Genomic DNA, 17,971 nt, shown 5'->3' on the forward strand with positions numbered 1-17,971 from the left:
CCCACCCACACATACGCACACGCACATTGATTCTCCCCCAAACTCTGATCAGTATCTTGTCCAGGAACTATGTGCAGATTTATTGAAGGACATGAAAGGCCTTGACCTCCATTCCAGTATTTCTTTACCCCAAGCTGTAATGATAGACCAATTCAGACAACAAATGTTCCTACAGACAGGAAGTTATCAAGCTGTTCTTGGCCATTAAATTAGTTCCAAGAATAGTTCCACTGTAACCTGGGAGAGAATTTATGATGAACTGTAGCCCCTCTGGACCTGGCTTCCACTTTTCTAGTAGGATGAATTTTTTTTAGAACATGAGTTTTTAAATAAAACATTTGCTTTCCTCCTTTTTTGTGTTATTGGCTCACTCATTCCTGTTTTGTAATTTGTTGCCCTTTCTGTTTATCATTTTATTTTTATTGTTTTATGAATTGGATTTGGCAATGTTATTCTCTTAGTTCATTCACGATTGTATATTGTGCAGAGTAGACAAAACGTCCAAAGTCATACTGCATACTAGCAACAGCAACAAACAGCCTCACTCCCCTGAATTCTTCTCCAGCTTTGATTATGTTCATGTCATGAAGAAGATTTCACTTTCCTATAAAGACTTTGCTATTTTGTATTACTCCTCTGTTCTCCGCAATTCCCCCCATAAGTGGGCTGTGTCTTCAGCTCACTGGCAGAGCATCTACTTTGCTTGCACAAATTCCTGGGTTCAATCTGCAGCACCTGCTGTTAAAATGCTCAGATAAAAAGTGATCTAAAAGACAATACATCGATCAAATCATTGGTGCATTTGATTTGGTGAGAGGCTCAGCCACTAGGGAAAGGGGAAATCGGCTTTTATGGGCAAATATCCTTTTAGAGTGAGCTTCTCTAAAATTTGCAGGACTCAGACTTTTGTTCTTGGCTTGGCCAGCCTCTTGTCAATCATTCCAGTTTTCTGTGACCTGCAGTATGAAGTTCTGTCAAAAGCTCTCTTAAAAACCTTTATGCTACCCTTTTGGGCAGCTCTTTCTTTTTGAAGCCTCTTTTGCCCATAATTTGCTTAAACAGTTGACAAATCTGTCACTTAGAGCTTGTTCGCCAAATTCTTTTATCCTGTGAGACAGGCATGCAGTCATGTACAAAAAGGATTGTGGTTAAAAACAACAACAAAAAGATACAAGTTCACAAAGACATTCAATGAGGGTGGAACTGAACTGTCTCTCATTTGACACTGATACTGTGACATTTAATAGGCACAATTCAAGTACACAAAATGAGTATAACATTTGCAGTGAACAACAACTCTATAAATAACATCCAGTTAAGGTATTCCATGTAATAAAAGAAAATTCTCATTCAAATATTAAAATACCACATAAATAAAATAATTGGGCCACTGTCTCTCAATTAAACAGGGGAATAAAAAACACAAACAGTAAGCCTCACTCCCAAGTCCCAGAAGGTAGCTGTGGCTAGAATAAAACGCTCCTCTAGCACACAGTCTCCCAGCATGAACCATACAGTGGCAGCTACATCTACCGTTCCTGGCCCTATGCCTGTGGCGGCGAACCTTTGGCACTCCAGATGTTATGGACTACAATTCCCATCAGCCAACTGGCCATGCTGGCAAGGGCTGATGGGAATTGTAGTCCATAACATCTGGAGTGCCAAAGGTTCGCCACCACTGCCCTATGCTTTTAAAGATAAGGTAGGGAGGGAAGCTTATCTTCAGCTAAGTAGAACCAAGTCAGCATAATGTAGTGGTTAAGAGTGGTGGAGTCTGATCTGGAGCATGGGGTTTGATTTCCCACTCCTCCATATGAGCAGTAGACTCTGGTGAATTGGACTTATTCTCTGCTTCTACACATGAAGCCTGCTGGGTGACCTTGGCCTATTCACAGTTCTTTCAAGAAATCTCTCATCCTCACTTCACAAGATGTCTGTTGTGGGGAGGGGAAGGGGTGGGAAGGAATGGTAAGCCGCTTTGAGACTCCTTGTGGTAGGAAAAAAAGCCAACTCTTCTTCTTCTACTACCGTGTTTCTCCGAAAATAAGACAGTGTCTTATATTAATTTTTGCGCCCAGAGATGCGCTATGTCTTATTTTCAGGGGATGTCTTATTTTTCCGCTCCACAGCTGCATGCTCTGGTGTTTTGTTCGACGGGGATGCTTCCCAACAAAAACTTTGCTATGTCTTACTTTCGGAGGATGTTTTATATTTAGCACTTCAGCAAAACCTCTACTATGTCTTATTTTCGGAGAAACAGGGTAGTTGCCCAGATCAGCGACCTTCTGTTGGGCTCAGGGAATGTCAGCTGATGCAGCCTGATTCATACCTCTAGGAATGCCACTGAATACTACACACTTGCTGGTTCAAGTCCTGTTTTTATTTTGCTTCTCCCTTGTGCAACCTGAACTCACGGCTTTTTATTTTCATGCCATTTTCTGTTCCTTCACAGAGAAATTTTCCTGAATTTTCAGCACTCACATATATTTTAATGTCAGCGTCATGTGTTTTATGCATAAGATATGTATAAATGGCATGTTATATGTATACGTACTGTATAAATGCTGTTTAAAAATGAATAAGAGAAGACTCTTGTTTACCGTGGGGAGGCTTCTGCAACCATATCTGAAAAGAAACAATAAATCAGCTAAGTATGAAGTCTCCAGACCAACTTTCAATATTGTCCATTTTGCAAAGTAATCTCTCTTAAGTATTTTCTATTTGGAAAGTACTGTGTACAGTACCGTTATACAATCTTAAGCCAAGTTACACCCTTTTAAGTCTGTTGAAGTCAACGCGTTTAGGAGGGGGTAATTCTGTAAGTCTCATTGATTTGGGTGGCAAGTAGACCAGTTGCTTTTAAATAGGTAACAGAATTACCAAACTGACTGGCAACACAAATGCAAGGGAGGGGCTCAGTCTGATTACAAAATCTTCCTGTGATTTGCCAGATGGATATTGACATCTAGAGATGGTAGCACACTTCCATTTTTTTAGTTTGTTTTTGCCAAGGCAGCTCATCAGACCTTTCTGTACACATTTCTGGTGGCACAGAGAGAAGTGTTCTTCCTTCAGAACAAACATTTCAGCACTTCCATTTGTTTTGGGACATTTGTTTTCAGCATTAGTTGTCAGACATGGAGGTTGGTTCATGCAAAAAAGAGAAAAATATCTGAATATTTATCATTCTGCAGAAAGAATCATATAGGCATTGCTGCAGCCATTGCCTCTATTTTGCTGATTCTGCCCTTTCAGTCTTTCCTCTAACTGTGTGGACATGTGTCCATCTGTGTGCACAACTTTACTTTAATCCCGCTGCTCATACTGGCAGTTCAGTGATGTGCACTGCTAAGATATGTGAGGGGATAACTTTCTTTATCAACCTGTTCTTTTCAACCTTATTGTGATCTAGGCATGAATCAGCAAACATCTTACCTCCTCCCTGTAACCTGCAAGGTTCTTTCTTTTTTCCCTTGGTGGGGTGGAGGGCCTCTAGTTTGTTCCTGATGGTAAGTAGCTCTAAGCAGGAACTCTGATCCTTCCATTTCTAAAGACGAGGCAACTCACTGACTCAGCCACTGACTGCCATTCTGTGACGGAGCCGAGGTATGGGTTCATTTTCAGTGCATAAGGCTTGATGTGAGTCGAATGCGCCTGGCCCAGATGCATTTGATGGGTGTCATTTTCCACCTCCTTTTATTGAAGGATAAGGATGATGCAGATCAAGCATCTGAGTGTATGCCTTCTGTGCCTAGTAGGGAGGATTGTGTGCATACATTCTCCCACAGTGACCTGAAAGGAAGCCAAGTGTGGCAGTTCTGAAGATGTATTCAGCTAATCAGTGATCTGGATTTTGAATGATAAATGAACCAGGTGCTCGGGAGCAGCAGCAGAAGGCCATTGCTTTCACATCCTGTTGTGAGCTCCAAAGGCATCTGGTAGGCCACTTCGAGTAGCAGAGTGCTGGACTCTGGTCTGATCCAGCAAGGCCCTTTCTTATGTTCTTAAATATAGTGACCAGCTTAGTCTAGCACAGGAGTCTGCAACCTGCGGCTCTCCAGATGTTCATGAACTACAATTCCCATCAGCCCCTGCCAGCATGGCCAATTGGCCATGAACATCTGGAGAGCCGCAGGTTGCAGACCCCTGGCTAGCATCTTAACAATATCCCATTGAAATCAATCCTTTTATATTAAATAGTCCTGCAAATTTCTGAGGTGCATCCAATTAATGTTATGGCAGAGTACCATTCCAAAGACTGTTGTTCCTCAAGCCCTTTTGTAAACATCAAAATGAAGAATGTGATCTCCAAATAAACTGACTCCAGTGCATGTCCATTGATGTCAGTAACTTTACTATGAGCAGTGAAAGTATTGTGGCCCAACAGCCTTCAATTTGATCATTCAGAAGATGCTACTCTGGATTGTAAGGCCTTTTTCTCCCGCCTTTTGAATTACAGAAATGGAATTAGATCACCGGGAAAAAGCACTCAGCTTTTCCTTCTCTCCTAGGTTGAAGCCATGTTTCTCAAACAAGTTTCCAGAAACTAGTTTTTAAAAAGTTAACTAAAAATTATACAATAGACAACACAATAAGATCAAATTTGTTTCATTTAGAAAGAGCTGAGAAGTAAATTGCATTTTAGTCATTAACCAGAGAAATAATTGGATTTCAAATATGTTCTATTGTTAGTAACAAATTGTTCAGATTGCTGTTTAGAAATTAAAGTTCAGATTGATAGCATATAATTAAGCATATAAATCTTTTCCAGTTGGCCACTCTGATAATAGAAAAGGAGAACTGTGTTCTTGGAAGCCTTCGAAAAGATAGTGGACTACTACTGGATTACAATTGCGATTCAGTTTGATGGTGATTCGATTCCCCTCTGTCATGTGACAGTGAATTCATAGATTGTGAAACCTAGACATATTTAAGGGGGCCGAATGTTATCTCCTTCAGTCTGCAGTAATCTTCTGGTTTGTTTTTTGTTCATTTTAAAACTATTTTTACCACCCATGCTTTTATCCACCTTTCTAGTATTCGCAGTTGACCAAGCAAACCTGAAATGCAAAAATGGCATTCACCGTCATACGCAAATTCAGGAGACCTTTGGGCTGTTTTGCATGCAGCTGTAGTACAGGAGAAGCAGTCAGAATCCTATTGCTATAAAGGTTTTCAGATCTATAGCTGAGAGCATAGCCATAATACTAGAACCAGGGGGCATTCATTGAAAATGCTGGGGCTAATTAGGACTAATAAAAGGAAACACTTATTCACACAACGTGTGATTGGTGTTTGGAATATGCTGCCACAGGACGTGGTGATGGCCACTAACTTGGATAGCTTTAAAAAGGGCTTGGACAGATTTATGGAGGAAAAGTCGATCTGTGACTACCAATCTTGATCCTCCTTGATCTCAGATTGCAAATGCCTTAGCAGACCAGGTGTTCAGGAGCAGCAGCAGCAGAAGGCCATTGCTTTCACATCCTGCACGTGAGCTCCCAAAGGCATCTGGTGGGCCACTGCGAGTAGCAGAGTGCTGGACTAGATGGACTCTGGTCTGATCCAGCAGGCTAGTTCTTCTGTTCTTATGTTCATAGTGAACTGGATTCTTTGATGGGGTGCTATGTAGTTAAAATGGCCTTTGATTCAGGTCTGCAGTGGGATTTTGTCTGGCCTGTACAGCCCTTCACCAATGCCCCAGCAGGCTCAATGTACCAAAAGAGGTAGAAGTGGCTCAGTTTCCGCTGCAATTATCACAACTTTCTCAACTCAACACACACAAATGGGAAAATTGTGAAGATGAACATGTAACCTGCTTCAGCAGAGAGTAAAAGTTGAGATATCTGTGCCCTTGCATCATGTTTTCTGTACTCCAGGCCTGGAAAGGATGGTGCGGAAAGGATGAGCAGACTAAACAGGGAGTAAATGGCTCTCTGGGCTTAGGAAATTGGCTGTCTGGGCTCTACAGCAAAGAGAGAGAAAACAAAAAGCTATAGGAGCAAATGCATCATGGCCAAAATGTGTTACCATGACCAAAATCAGCCAAAATTAGTTTGGAATTGTGCACCCAATATTATCTTGCATAGTTCAGGAAAGTAAATTAACATCTACCATTTTGTTGAAATCCTGGGTGCATTTAGCAGCTGCTAATAATAGAACCGATTCCAAATTAAGGAGCAAATAACATTCTGAGGCTAGCTTGCTAGATGAAGTAGTCACAGGGATTATGATGAGTTCGACTTCTCCTTCTTTCTCAGGCCAGTTTGTTTTGTGTGCTTTCTGATCTCAACTGCTGATGAAGAAGGAATCATCTAGAAATGGGCAGCAGGTAGTTTCTTGGGCCAAGGGGTTAGACACTCTGCCCTGGGAGACCCAGGCGAACTCTGCTTTTTGTCCCTCCTCAAATCAGTCTGTTCATTTTACCTCAGGCCAGAAGATTAAAAGGCGATGTCATTTGTTCTTCCCTTTGCTGCTAGTGAGTGTTTGAAACACTGAGCATCCCTGTCTTAAGTCACACAGACTTTTGAAGAAGAAGAAGAAGAGTTTGGATTCATATCCCCCCTTTCTCTCCTGCAGGAGACTCAAAGGGGCTTACAATCTCCTTGCCCTTCCCCCCTCACAACAAACACCCAGTGAGGCAGGTGGGGCTGAGAGAGCTCTGAGAAGCTTTGACTACCCCAAGGTCACCCAGCTGGCGTGTGTGGCAGTGTACAGGCTAATCTGAATTCCCCAGATAAGCCTCCACAGCTCAGGCAGCAGAGCTGGGAATCAAACCCGGTTCCTCCAGATTAGATACACGAGCTCTTAACCTCCTACACCACTGCTGGATGGTAAAATGTATGTCCTACCCTTCTCTCTGCCCTAGAAACAGTTCTGCTTGGGCAGAAAGAAATCATCAGCCTCTAATTCCACAATCCCACTCAAGTGGGACTTTCCTTCCAGAGGCTGAACAACAGAAACAAGCAAAGATGAGGAAGCCCGCAGATCATTTGCCACAGCGATGACAATTGAGCCATCTACTACTAGCTTAAATCAAAGAGAGAGATTGTTAACAGTAATAGTGACTTATCTAGAAGAAGGTGCAAGATGGTCTGTTTTGGAGCTTCTCAGGAAGAACATGGCCTATTTCAAAAATGCTTTCCCATCCTGCCTCAGAAGATGCGGTTTGGAAAAAGGTAACTTCTGTAGTCCCCCAGATCTCTTTATTTATAATTCCATCATAGAGCGACACCCAGGAGTCATGATCCTCTCTTGTAAAATTATTAGGAAATGCACTAGTTACCTTTATATGAACTTGCTACTGTGATGCCACCTTCCAATATATAGTGCCACCTTCCAATATGTAGTGGTTCTGGTGGGTTTTCCGGGCTGTGTGGCCGTGGTCTGGTGGATCTTGTTCCTAATGTTTCGCCTGCATCTGTGGCTGGCATCTTCAGAGGTGTATCACAGAATTCCCTCTGAAGATGCAAGCCACAGATGCAGGCGAAATGTTAGGAACAAGATCCACCAGACCACGGCCACACAGCCCGGAAAACCCACCAGAACCAGTTGAATCCAGCTGTGAGAACCTTCGACAATATATACATATAGTGATTATTTTTTTTGACAGAGAGGCATTGATATAAAAGCATGGTGTTTTGAAATCTTTGTAGTTTGGGGTCTACTTTTGTATAGTTTTGGCATTTTGCTTTGGTTTCATATTTTCCCTTTCAACTAGCAGATGATGACTCTGTGGCTGCCACCTTTCCTGACGCTCCATTTGAGATGCACGTTCCAGCCTCCACCTGAGCCTGTCCAAGTCTCCTCTGGATGTCTCGTAGCTTTCTTATTCTCCTGGGGGGCCGTTTTCTTCTCACCTTTTTGTTTTTTGTTCTTTTGTTTCTTGCATGTGCAGTTTTGTAAAGCAAACTCGAGGTGCTGTATCTCGCAGCTCGTCAGTCTCCAGCGTAAATTCACCGTGAGTTGCCCTCTGTATACAATGTTCGGTACATAGATTGATGATTGACATACCTATACAATTAGATTTCTCCCTCCTCCTGATACATCCCCCCTTGCTCAAGTCATTCACTTTATTGTGGAAAATTTGCTGGAGTGGAAAGTGGAAAGCATTACCCTGTAATGCTTGCGAGTTGCTCGTAAAGCAACTCAGTTTTGTGACTTTTGGTCTTCCCATTTCTCCCCTCTCCCCCCCTTTGTGTGCCTGCATGCACTTTGTGCATTTTCCTTTATTATCCTCTTGCCCCTTGTGCTCTCGTTTAGTGGCTTCTCTTGATTCCCAAGTGGTCTGGTCAGATGGTTTTCTTTTAGCCCTCTCCCCACACTCATCAGTTGAATTCCTGGAAATCCTGGGTTTGGTTTTTCTACCCCCCAAAAAGTGTTATTGTGAGGCTGCCTCAGGAATCATCACAGTAAACACAGGCGTCAAACTCGCAGCCCTCCAGATGTTATGAGCTACAGTTCCCATCATCCCCTGCCAGCATGATACTGGCAGGGCGATGATAGGAACCGTAGTCCATAACATCTGGAGGGCTGCGAGTTTGACACTTGTGTATGTGAGCGTGCCTACTGTTGAGCCAGTCCGTGGATTCTGTTCTAAGCCAGCGTTATCTCTAGCTGTACAAAGACCTCTATTCTCTCCCCTCCCCCAAATTGTAGTATGGCTGGGAGGGATTGTCTTCTTTTCACTCAGCAAGCTCTGCTGTATTTTCAAATGCTGTAGACCCAGTGCTGTCCTTTTTCTGTGGAATTAATTGCTGAGTTGGGTTGCTCTCTGTTTGGGAATATTTGGGGACATTTGGCAGGAAGGGGGAAGCTATGGGGCATTGGAGCCACCTCCTGACCTAGAGCATGTGTGGTTGGAGTTCTGCCACTTATTATAGAAGGTGACCGTGAAGCATGCTGAGAAGAGAGAGTTCCCATTAAGTGCCTTGTAGGCTGTGCCTTCATCTTTGAGAGGGCAGGGTTTGGCATCATCGGCACCCTCTCACTGAAGCCATTTTCCTAGTTGACTTTGGACTGCTAGGCTCAAATTCCTATGTTTAAAAAGGAAATGTTGTATGACAAGAAAAAAGCTCTTGCCTAGCCACGCTGGTTTCCTACAGACTGGGAGTGTTTGATTTGCCAGAGCATGGAAATTGGTCTCCTGTATTCTGAAATGGTCCAGCATCTGATCATGTAACACAGTTTTGTGGGGCTCAATTTAAGGCCTAGGTACCCAGAAATCATAGAACAAAGCAGCCGCAAATTCAAAGGGACCCCTTCAGCCCTGAGTCATCTTTTGACATTCACAGGGTCCTAACCATCGACCACCCACTTTTCTTTACAAATCACCATGTGGTTGCTTCATCACTGCTTTCAGACTGAACCGTATCATAACCGTGTGATCCTTCAAGGTATTTGGCCACAACCCCCAGTGTCCCGAGAAGTTACTGTGTGACACTTGCTGAATCTTCTATTGAATTTGCAAAGCAGGAGCACTTTGAACAAAAGAGTTGGGTTTGGGGGGGAGAATGTTTGTTCACCAAGTGGTTCAACATGGTAACTTTCAAAAGGTGACTACGAGTTGGAGAATGAAGCGGACCTGAGTTCTTGTTGAATTATACCCAACAGTGAAACAGGTAGAATTGCAAGCCTCAATTTTTAGAAGGTTTTCTTATTCCCGCAATATTTCCTGTAATATTTCTGTTCCTTATTACAACAGAATAATATGTAGAACCCAACTAGACAATGATAATAATTTTTCACATTGATATTGCAATTTCTCTAAATCAGGGGTATCAAACATGTGGCCTGGGGGTCAGCCCCAGCCCCTTGAGAGGGCTTATCAGGCCCACGAGTCAGCTGAGGCAATTCCCTCACTCCATATCTGACCTGGGAAACCTCCCTCCATGCCAGTCTGAGCTGGTGAGCTTGCTGCAGGCTCATCAACTGAGGCAGCATCCCTTGCTACCCACCAGGGTGCTGAACATCTCCCCTAGTGCAAGTCTGGGCTGGTGAGCTTGCTCCAGGCTCACCAGTGCAGGCAGCCACCCCTTGCTCCCAATCTGAAGTGGCAAGCCACCCCACAGTGCCAATCTCGGCTGGTGAGGCTGCTGTGTGCTCACCAGCTGAGGCAGCCACCCCCTCTCCAGAGGTGGGATCCAGCTGGTTCTCACAGGTTCCCGAGAGTAGGTTACTAATTATTTGTGTGTGCCGAGAGGGGGTTACTAATTGGTGATTTTGCCACGTGATTTTTGCCTTAGTTACGCCTCTCCTCTCAGCAGTAGCGCGCAGAACTTGAAGCATTCTAGCAGGAGGTACACCGGCATGCGTGGCAACCTGCGCCTGCGTGCATTTGTTTCCTGCCCAAGGACCGGCGCAGCAGCTGCGTCCTTGCCACAGCCCCGCCCAGGAATGCCCCGCCCCCGGAATGCCCGGCCACGCCCCTGTCGAGCCCTGCCCAGCCCCATTGGCGCTATGCCACAGTTTGAATCCCACCACCATGGGAACCTGTTACTAAAATTTTTGGATCCCACCACTGCCCCTCTCCAAGTGCTGATCTGGGCTGGCAAACTTCCTGGAGGCTTACCAGCTAAGGTAGTTCCCCCACTCCCCTCCCCTGCCCCACCAGGTCATATTTATGTCATATTCAGCCATTGTAACCACTCAGTTTCACCCCTATTTTAAATTATCAGAGGTTGATCTTCTGGTCCGGTTGCAATGTTCTACTATACTAGAGCTAATGCCTGCATAATGTACTTTGGATCTCCTGCTTTCCCTAGTTGCCAGTAGCAGACATAGCAGGACAAGAGTACACAGTGCAACAGCAGTAGCAACTTCTACAATGTTATTCCTGTGTCCCTGGGTATTTACAGATTTTGCAAAATGCTGTCCTCTTGTAGCCTTTGGTCCCTATGGAGGATGAAAGAATGTACAATGAACTTGTTAACTCCTGAACAATTGTCTTACAGCAAGTTCCCATTTGCCCTTTGAAAGCAGCCAGGTTTCATTTATAGTGCTCCAACATCCAAACACAAGGGGACCACTTTGCACCTCTGAGTTAATTGCCTTTTAAGTAGCAAACCCGTACTTGTAATATATTTGAAAACCAATTAAAACATCAAGTAAGGCACTACACTATATTCCACAGGGGCAGCCCTGGGAGCCTGTTGCAGTAAAGCCCACAACGAACCTTATGGCACCTTAAAGACAAGCATATTTTTTGTGACTCTAGTCCACAAAGGGTCTGGGCCACAATTAATCTGTCAATTTTCAAGAGGCTTTACTGTGATACATGTGGAACTTGAAGCTGTGGAAGTTAACCTGGGAGTAGATTGTAGATCTGGGGGCTGGGCCTTGTTAGTTTTATCTTTAAGTTGGGAGCTTGCCTTCTTGGTCAACATCACCCAAGGCCAGTGAAACACTCTACCTCTGAGAGTGCTCTATCTGGGGAAGCCAACCATGCAATGATTATTGCGGTGGCAAGCTGTGGCTCAGGGCCTGGCCAAAGTGGGGGAAGTTGCTGGGAAAAGATGCCCAGTCAGCACAGGCTGTGGCAGCTCCAGGGCAAAATATATGCTAGAGCAGAGGTGTCCAACTCCAGCGGACTAAGGTTTCCATCAGCCCCTGCTGATGGAAATTGTAGTCCACAAACATCTGGAGGGCCAGAGTCAGACACTGCTGTGCTAGAGGCTGAAGAGTTGGGAGAGGTTTGTGATGCCTGTATGAGAATGTTTAAACCCCAACAAGAGAGGTCAGAAGACTTCTCTGCATTCTCTGTAACGACAGTGAAAGGAGAAGGCAGAATAAGTATGAGATCCCAGGAGTGATAGGAAGTCCTAGATAGGGCCAGGGCTACTCAGGAGGAGGAGGAGGAGGAGGAGGAGGACATAGTTGTCCTTTTTGGGGTCACGTGGACAGGGGCAAAGGTGAGTCTCCCATGTTGTATCGTTGTTCTATTTTTGTTTAGTGTTCATGAAATATGTATGTCCAAGTCTTGAAATCTTCAGTGTTGTTCTATACTTCAATCAGTGGGCCAGAAACTAAAAGCATATTTTACTGAACAATGGGATCCTTTCAGAGTTAGCCTGGCTACATAATAGACTTCACATATTTTAGGAAAGGTTTGCCAGTGCTGGTGTAATGTACGCCTGGACATAACATTCAACATTCAAAAGAGGGTTCAAAACATTCAAAAATATCATGTTAAAGTGCGGCGTATCGAATTTCTTTTAATAATATGGGGAAACCGTGTTTTTTTCTCATGACCAGACTTTTGAAAAAAAATTAAACATTGTAAGGGTCATGTTAAAAAGTTGCTTTCCAGTTCAGATCTTCCCCACAGCCTGCCAGTGAGCCTCGTACACTGGGGAGCTGTTGGATAAGCTCAAAATGACAACGTTTGTGGCATTTCCTAAGGTTAGCAATGGATTCATTCATTACTAACTGCATTTAATCTTGCTCTTCATCTATGAATGTAGCATTCTGACGATTGTGCATTTGTGATCAATTTGACTGTTGCCACCTCATATGTCACAAGATAAGGTCTATTAAACACCAGAGATTTTGCTGAAGTCAGGAACAAAACTTTCCTTTGATTTGAATTTAGGCTGGCTACGCATTCCAGAATACATAAATTGCTCACATGAGTGACCTGCTTACACACACACACGCACACATTCACACACATACATTGCCAAGAGCATTTTTCTTCTTTATTGTCTTTTCCTCTCTCCTGAGACAGCCCTGGTCTACAACCGCAGCAGAATGAAGTGGTAGAATTTGGCAGTGGTAGAGTGGGCTGCTCCACCTCAAACTGCAGGTGGGAAAACTCATTTTTTTATGCTTCTCTATGTAAAAAGGTAGGGTGCCCCATGGCACAGTACTACAGTCCAAGCTCTGTTCATGACCTCAGTTTGATTCTGACCGATGTCGGTTTCAAGTAGCCAGCTCAAGGTTGACTCAGGCCGTTTCCGCATGGCCTGTAAGCGCCCCCACGCCGGCAAGAATTCTGCCGGCGTGGGGGTGGAGGCCCCCGCAGGAGAGGCGTCGGAGGACAGCGAGGGAGGGACTTAGAAGGCCAGCAGGACGATGACAGGGACGAGGTAAGTGGGAGAGGGAAGGGGAGCGTGTTCCCGGCGGTGCTGTTCGCACCGCGCCGCCGGGAAGACGCTGTCCCCTCAAAAACAACCCTTTAAAGGGTTGTTTTTTAGGGCGGCCTGACACCGCCCTGAGGGAGGGGAAGGGCAGCCAGGTTGGCGCTGCTAGCGTTTCTTAGCCAGCCTGCAATGCTGAAATGTGGCAGCCTGGGGCGCTGTTTTTTTACCGCCTCTAAAGCCGCCGCTGGCCCATGGGGAAACGGCCTCAGTCTTTCATCCTTCCGAGGTTGGTGAAATGAGTACCTGGCTTGCTGGAGTTAAAGGCCCCTTCCGCACACGCAGAATAATGCATTTTCAAACCACTTTCACAACTGTTTGCAAGTGGATTTTGCTATTCCGCACCGCTTCAAAGAGCACTGAAAGCAGTTTGAAAGTGCATTATTCTGCATGTGCGGAATGAGCCAAAGTGTAGACGACTGCAGAAGGCAATGGCAAACCACTCCATAAACATGGCCTGCCTAGTAAATGTCATGATGTGACATCTCTCCATGGGTCAGTAATGACCTGGTGCTTCCTCAGGGGTCGAGTTTACCTTGCCAATGTAAAACCTTCCCAAACTAAAAATGATTATCAGATCAGGGAGAAAAATCCTAGCCTAATTCTTCCCATTCTGTGATAGTTTTCCACTCATGGCAAAGTGTTAATGTTGAGGAATTTGCTATAATCTGCCACTTGCAGTTTGAAGTGGTACAGTCCCTTCAGTGACATCATTCTGCGGATTTAGCCCATGCCGATCCATTTGCAAGGTCTGGCTCATGTGGACACATTTGTCCTTCTAACCCAGTATTGTTAACTCTGGCTGACAGTAGTTCTCCCGTGGTTCCTGGTGGCATTTCTCTAACTGCCCTGCTACTTCAATGCCATTTAACCATTCATTTTAAATATTTATTACACCCTCCCACCCACACCCACACGATCAGCGAGACCCCCGCTACTGAGGCTGCTTCCAGCATAATTAAAATAATGGAACGCATCAATCTATCACAATTAACAAGACCCACAGTAAAACAAAACAATAAATCCAATAAGCAATAGTTTCAAAGTGTTGATAGTTGGAAGGGTTGCTAATAAAACATTTACAGCCCATGTAGGAGGCAAATTTACAGTGCTATCTTAAGCAGAGTTACATGGAAGTCAATGGGGTGTAAATCTGTTGCGGATGGTAACCCTTAATTATTCCAAGGGAAATTGTTAAACATCTCAAAAGCCTAGGGAAAAGGAACTCTGTTTACCACACACTGGAAAATTAAGACATTTGGCACTAGCCAGTGGAGGGAGTTCTGTTGTTGATATGCCAGAGCAGAGAAGTCTCTGCCTCTAATGGCTATCTTGCAAAAACAGAGGACTACAGTATCTACTGTGCACAAAAACTGCTCAAAGCCGTATCACTAGGCTTGGAATAGTTTTATATTTTATATCATTGACAAAAAATAGTTGCAGATGAACACGACATCCTGTGTGTATTCAACAGAACTTCCACAATGCTAATAACGGACAGGAATGTGTCTCTTTAAACATAGTGTTGATCTGCAATTATTTTTTGGGTCACTGTTATAAAATGTAAATCTATTTTAAGCCTAGCATTACAGTTTTTAGATGTTCTAAAGGCTACCTGCCTGCCTTCCCAGGATGGAGCCTGACTGGCAGGACATCCACAGATAACCTTAGCATAGACCCTGGATCCAGACAATTTAGGGCTTTAAAACTAACTGGCAGACCTGTGGAACTGTACTCTCAAGTGGGTTGGTGAACAACCAGTGCAACTCTTTTACAACTGGCAAAATAAGCTCCCAGTAGCTTACACCACACAGCAGTGTTGCAATCTGGCTATGGCAGTGACTAGAACCTGAATACCTGTGGCCAGGTGATGCCTCTGAAAGAGAAGTCTCCATTGGCATTCCAACCAAAATAGGCTTAAAGGCACTACATTTCACAAAGGAGGATTGAACTTCTGCTTGTAGTCTTGGATCTAACAGAACCACCATGAGATGGCTGGGATAAAACCAGGATTTGCTGGATTCAAATCCTATATTCTTGCGCTGAGTATTAGGGTCATGCAGCCTAGAATGAGTGGCTTTGGTAGAAGATTTTCTCTCTGCTCAGGATCCTATCTCTCACAGAACTTGCAGATTTAAGAGATTACTGTTACTATTGCAAGAGCATTTTGCTTGCAATTAAGCTTCTGTCAGTCATTCCAAATTCTGACTGCTTCACAGTAACCTAACACAATTATTTAAAACACCTTGTCTGGTTTTTTTAAAGGAAAAAAAAACTGTTAGCAAATCTGCAGTGTTTTAGCTTGAAGTTCAAAAAGAGTCATAGTTATTTTACTTTGTCTTCCCCTCTCCTTTGAAGACAGTGCAGTTCATCCTGACTGCTGAAAAAGGTACAAAACAAGAAACACAGCAGAAACTGAACACAATAGTGACTAGGATCCTCAACACACTTTAATTATGGGCCTCTAACAATTAAAAAGTCCTCTTGCACAGGTCTTAGGGGTGATAGCCTGCTTTCACCTTTGACTTCTCCCTACCCGTCTTTGATAACGTATGTACAACAATATTTAGCCATCAACGAAGTGTTTGTTTAATTTTTATCCCACTTTCCCCTGCCGCAGTGGGCTCAGAGCAGTTCACAACAATATTAAGACAACACAAATATACTGCATAAAATATTAATAAACAGTAGTACATTAAAACATATAAAGATGGCGCTTTGCCATGCAAATGTTAACAGATGTTAGTCCCTCCCACCTGGTTTTTCCATATATGCTTTATGGGAAGGGAAACTGTTCCCAAGACTGTCTGCAAGGGTTTTGTTTTTTGGGAACTGCAAGGGGGGGCACTTGGACACAGGATATCAAAGAGTCCCACCATTGAGGCTCCCTTTCTCCCCTGCCAATTACAGGTGCCATCCCCACCAATTGTGACTTTACTTTTCCAATCATGAGTACCTTCACTTCTCACTAACATGGTGCCAGGAGGCAGGGGCAAAAGGAACAAGGCAGAGTCAGTGCCATTCCTGCAAGGGCCGTTGGGAAGGATGCCAGGAGAAAGAAGCAGAACGTGATTCTCTGGCCATCTTCCAATGCCTCCAGCGCTTCTCCCATTAGCGAAGGGAAGATTGACCCCCGGGTCCCCATTCTCTCTGCTGGCCTGTGGGCCTCGGTTCCTGTACCTCCACATGCAAACGTGAATCAGTTCTTCACTCTGCTTTTTGCGGAAACTGATCACTGCTCTTGTTCGAATAGGATGGAAGATTTGGAACCCTGGAGGTCAGGAAAGTCAGTGCCGGGATGCAGTGAGGGAGGTTGCTTTTAATTTAGTTTATTGTGCTAGTTGTTTGATTTTTAAAAGAAACATATATCTTCCTGAAGCCCACTTTATATTCTCCTTGGCTTTCCCTCATGACAAGAAGACCCAACGAGGGTGATACAGAATTGTTTGAAAGGAGTAATGAAACACTGCGACATTTGTCCAAAGGTGTGGAACCCTCAAGTGTCGAGTTTGTCATCCCTCCAAATGACTCAATTTTTCAAACTTCAGAGCAGCAGGATGGGGAACACAGAGGGGCAAATTAATATTTGTGGTTTCCCCACTGGCTTCACCTCCTCTTGTGTATTTAACTGGCCATCCTGTCATTGTGCCTGTGTTCATTTTGTCTAGATTTTGCAGTTCTGGAAGTTGTGATTTCATCGTGACTAAATGGTAACCATCTCTATCCTCTGCTCCCCTCCCCCCACCCCCTGCTTCCCATTCCCCTGTTCCTCCCTCTCTTCTGTAGCAAACAGCAGAACGCCTCCAAGTCGAAATCTGTGTGGGAGCAGAGAACCAGCCAGATCCGTATGCACAATTTTCGGACCAGCTGTGAAGCGTTATATAACGAACTGGACCCAGAGGATAGGGTGCGCTATGCTACCACCCTCCACATTCGTCCAGACATGAAAACTCATTTGGATCGGCCCCTGGTGGTTGAGCCAAGGAGTGGCGAAGGCCCCAATGGCAATGGAAGTAAGCTAAGCCCCACCGATGTTCAGGAATCAGCAGAGCAGGCCAAGACTGAGCCGGCCGAGGGCACTGAGGGTCCCCGGAAGCACCATCGACACAGAGACAAAGACAAGGCTGTGGAGCAGGAAAAGAGCAATGTGCCAAAGGAAGAGAATGGGGAATCTGGCACAAACAACAAGGAGGAGCGCCACAGGCCTCACAGGAGCCGGAGCAAAGAGGGAGAGGGTGGCGGCAAAGAGGGGAAAAGCGAGTGCAGCAGAACCCAGGAAGGAGGTCGGCGGCATCACCGCCGCGGTTCAGTGGAAGAAGGAGCTGAGAGGGAACACAGACGCCACCGCAGTCACCGGCACCTGGTGGAGCGACAAGCCAAGGAAGGCAATGGCACAGTCAATGGCGCCAAGACGGAGCGCCGCTCACGGCACCGAGGAGGATCCAGGCCTGGGAATCGGGAAGGAGATCCCGGCTCTAAAGGAGAGGGTGGCGAAGAACCTCACAGGCGACACAGGATGCGTCATAAGGCACTATCGACCTATGTCCACCAACCACGATGAGTTGGCTCCAGACTCCGTTCCGAACCCACAACCTGATCTACCACCAAGGCCAACCCATAACCTCATGTTCCACCAACCCACCATCACCATACCGAGTGATATTACGTCCATATTTGGAATTCAGTAGATTAATTTTGAGAGATGTGCAATAAGAGTACGAGGTCAGGGAACAGACAAAGAAACTGACTGGTAGGTATGAGAAGTGAACTACTTTACTCCTTGTTACTTAAAGCTGCGTCTGCTAACTTTGTCTAAGTCAGACTTTTCTGTCCAT

At 44.8% G+C, this 17,971-nt stretch overlaps 1 protein-coding gene across 1 annotated transcript in view; it reads left to right on the plus strand.

Annotated features, from left to right (window-relative positions):
• Positions 1–17,971, plus strand: part of LOC125441536 (voltage-dependent N-type calcium channel subunit alpha-1B-like) — a 286,638-nt gene that overhangs the window by 172,775 nt on the left and 95,892 nt on the right. The window contains exon 18 of the mRNA XM_048512145.1: positions 16,923–17,679. Within this exon, the coding sequence (XP_048368102.1) occupies positions 16,923–17,679 (757 nt within the window). The remainder of the gene's footprint in view (positions 1–16,922; positions 17,680–17,971) is intronic.

The sequence above is a fragment of the Sphaerodactylus townsendi genome, linkage group LG12 (assembly GCF_021028975.2).
Source record: "Sphaerodactylus townsendi isolate TG3544 linkage group LG12, MPM_Stown_v2.3, whole genome shotgun sequence".
NCBI lineage: Eukaryota > Metazoa > Chordata > Lepidosauria > Squamata > Sphaerodactylidae > Sphaerodactylus > Sphaerodactylus townsendi.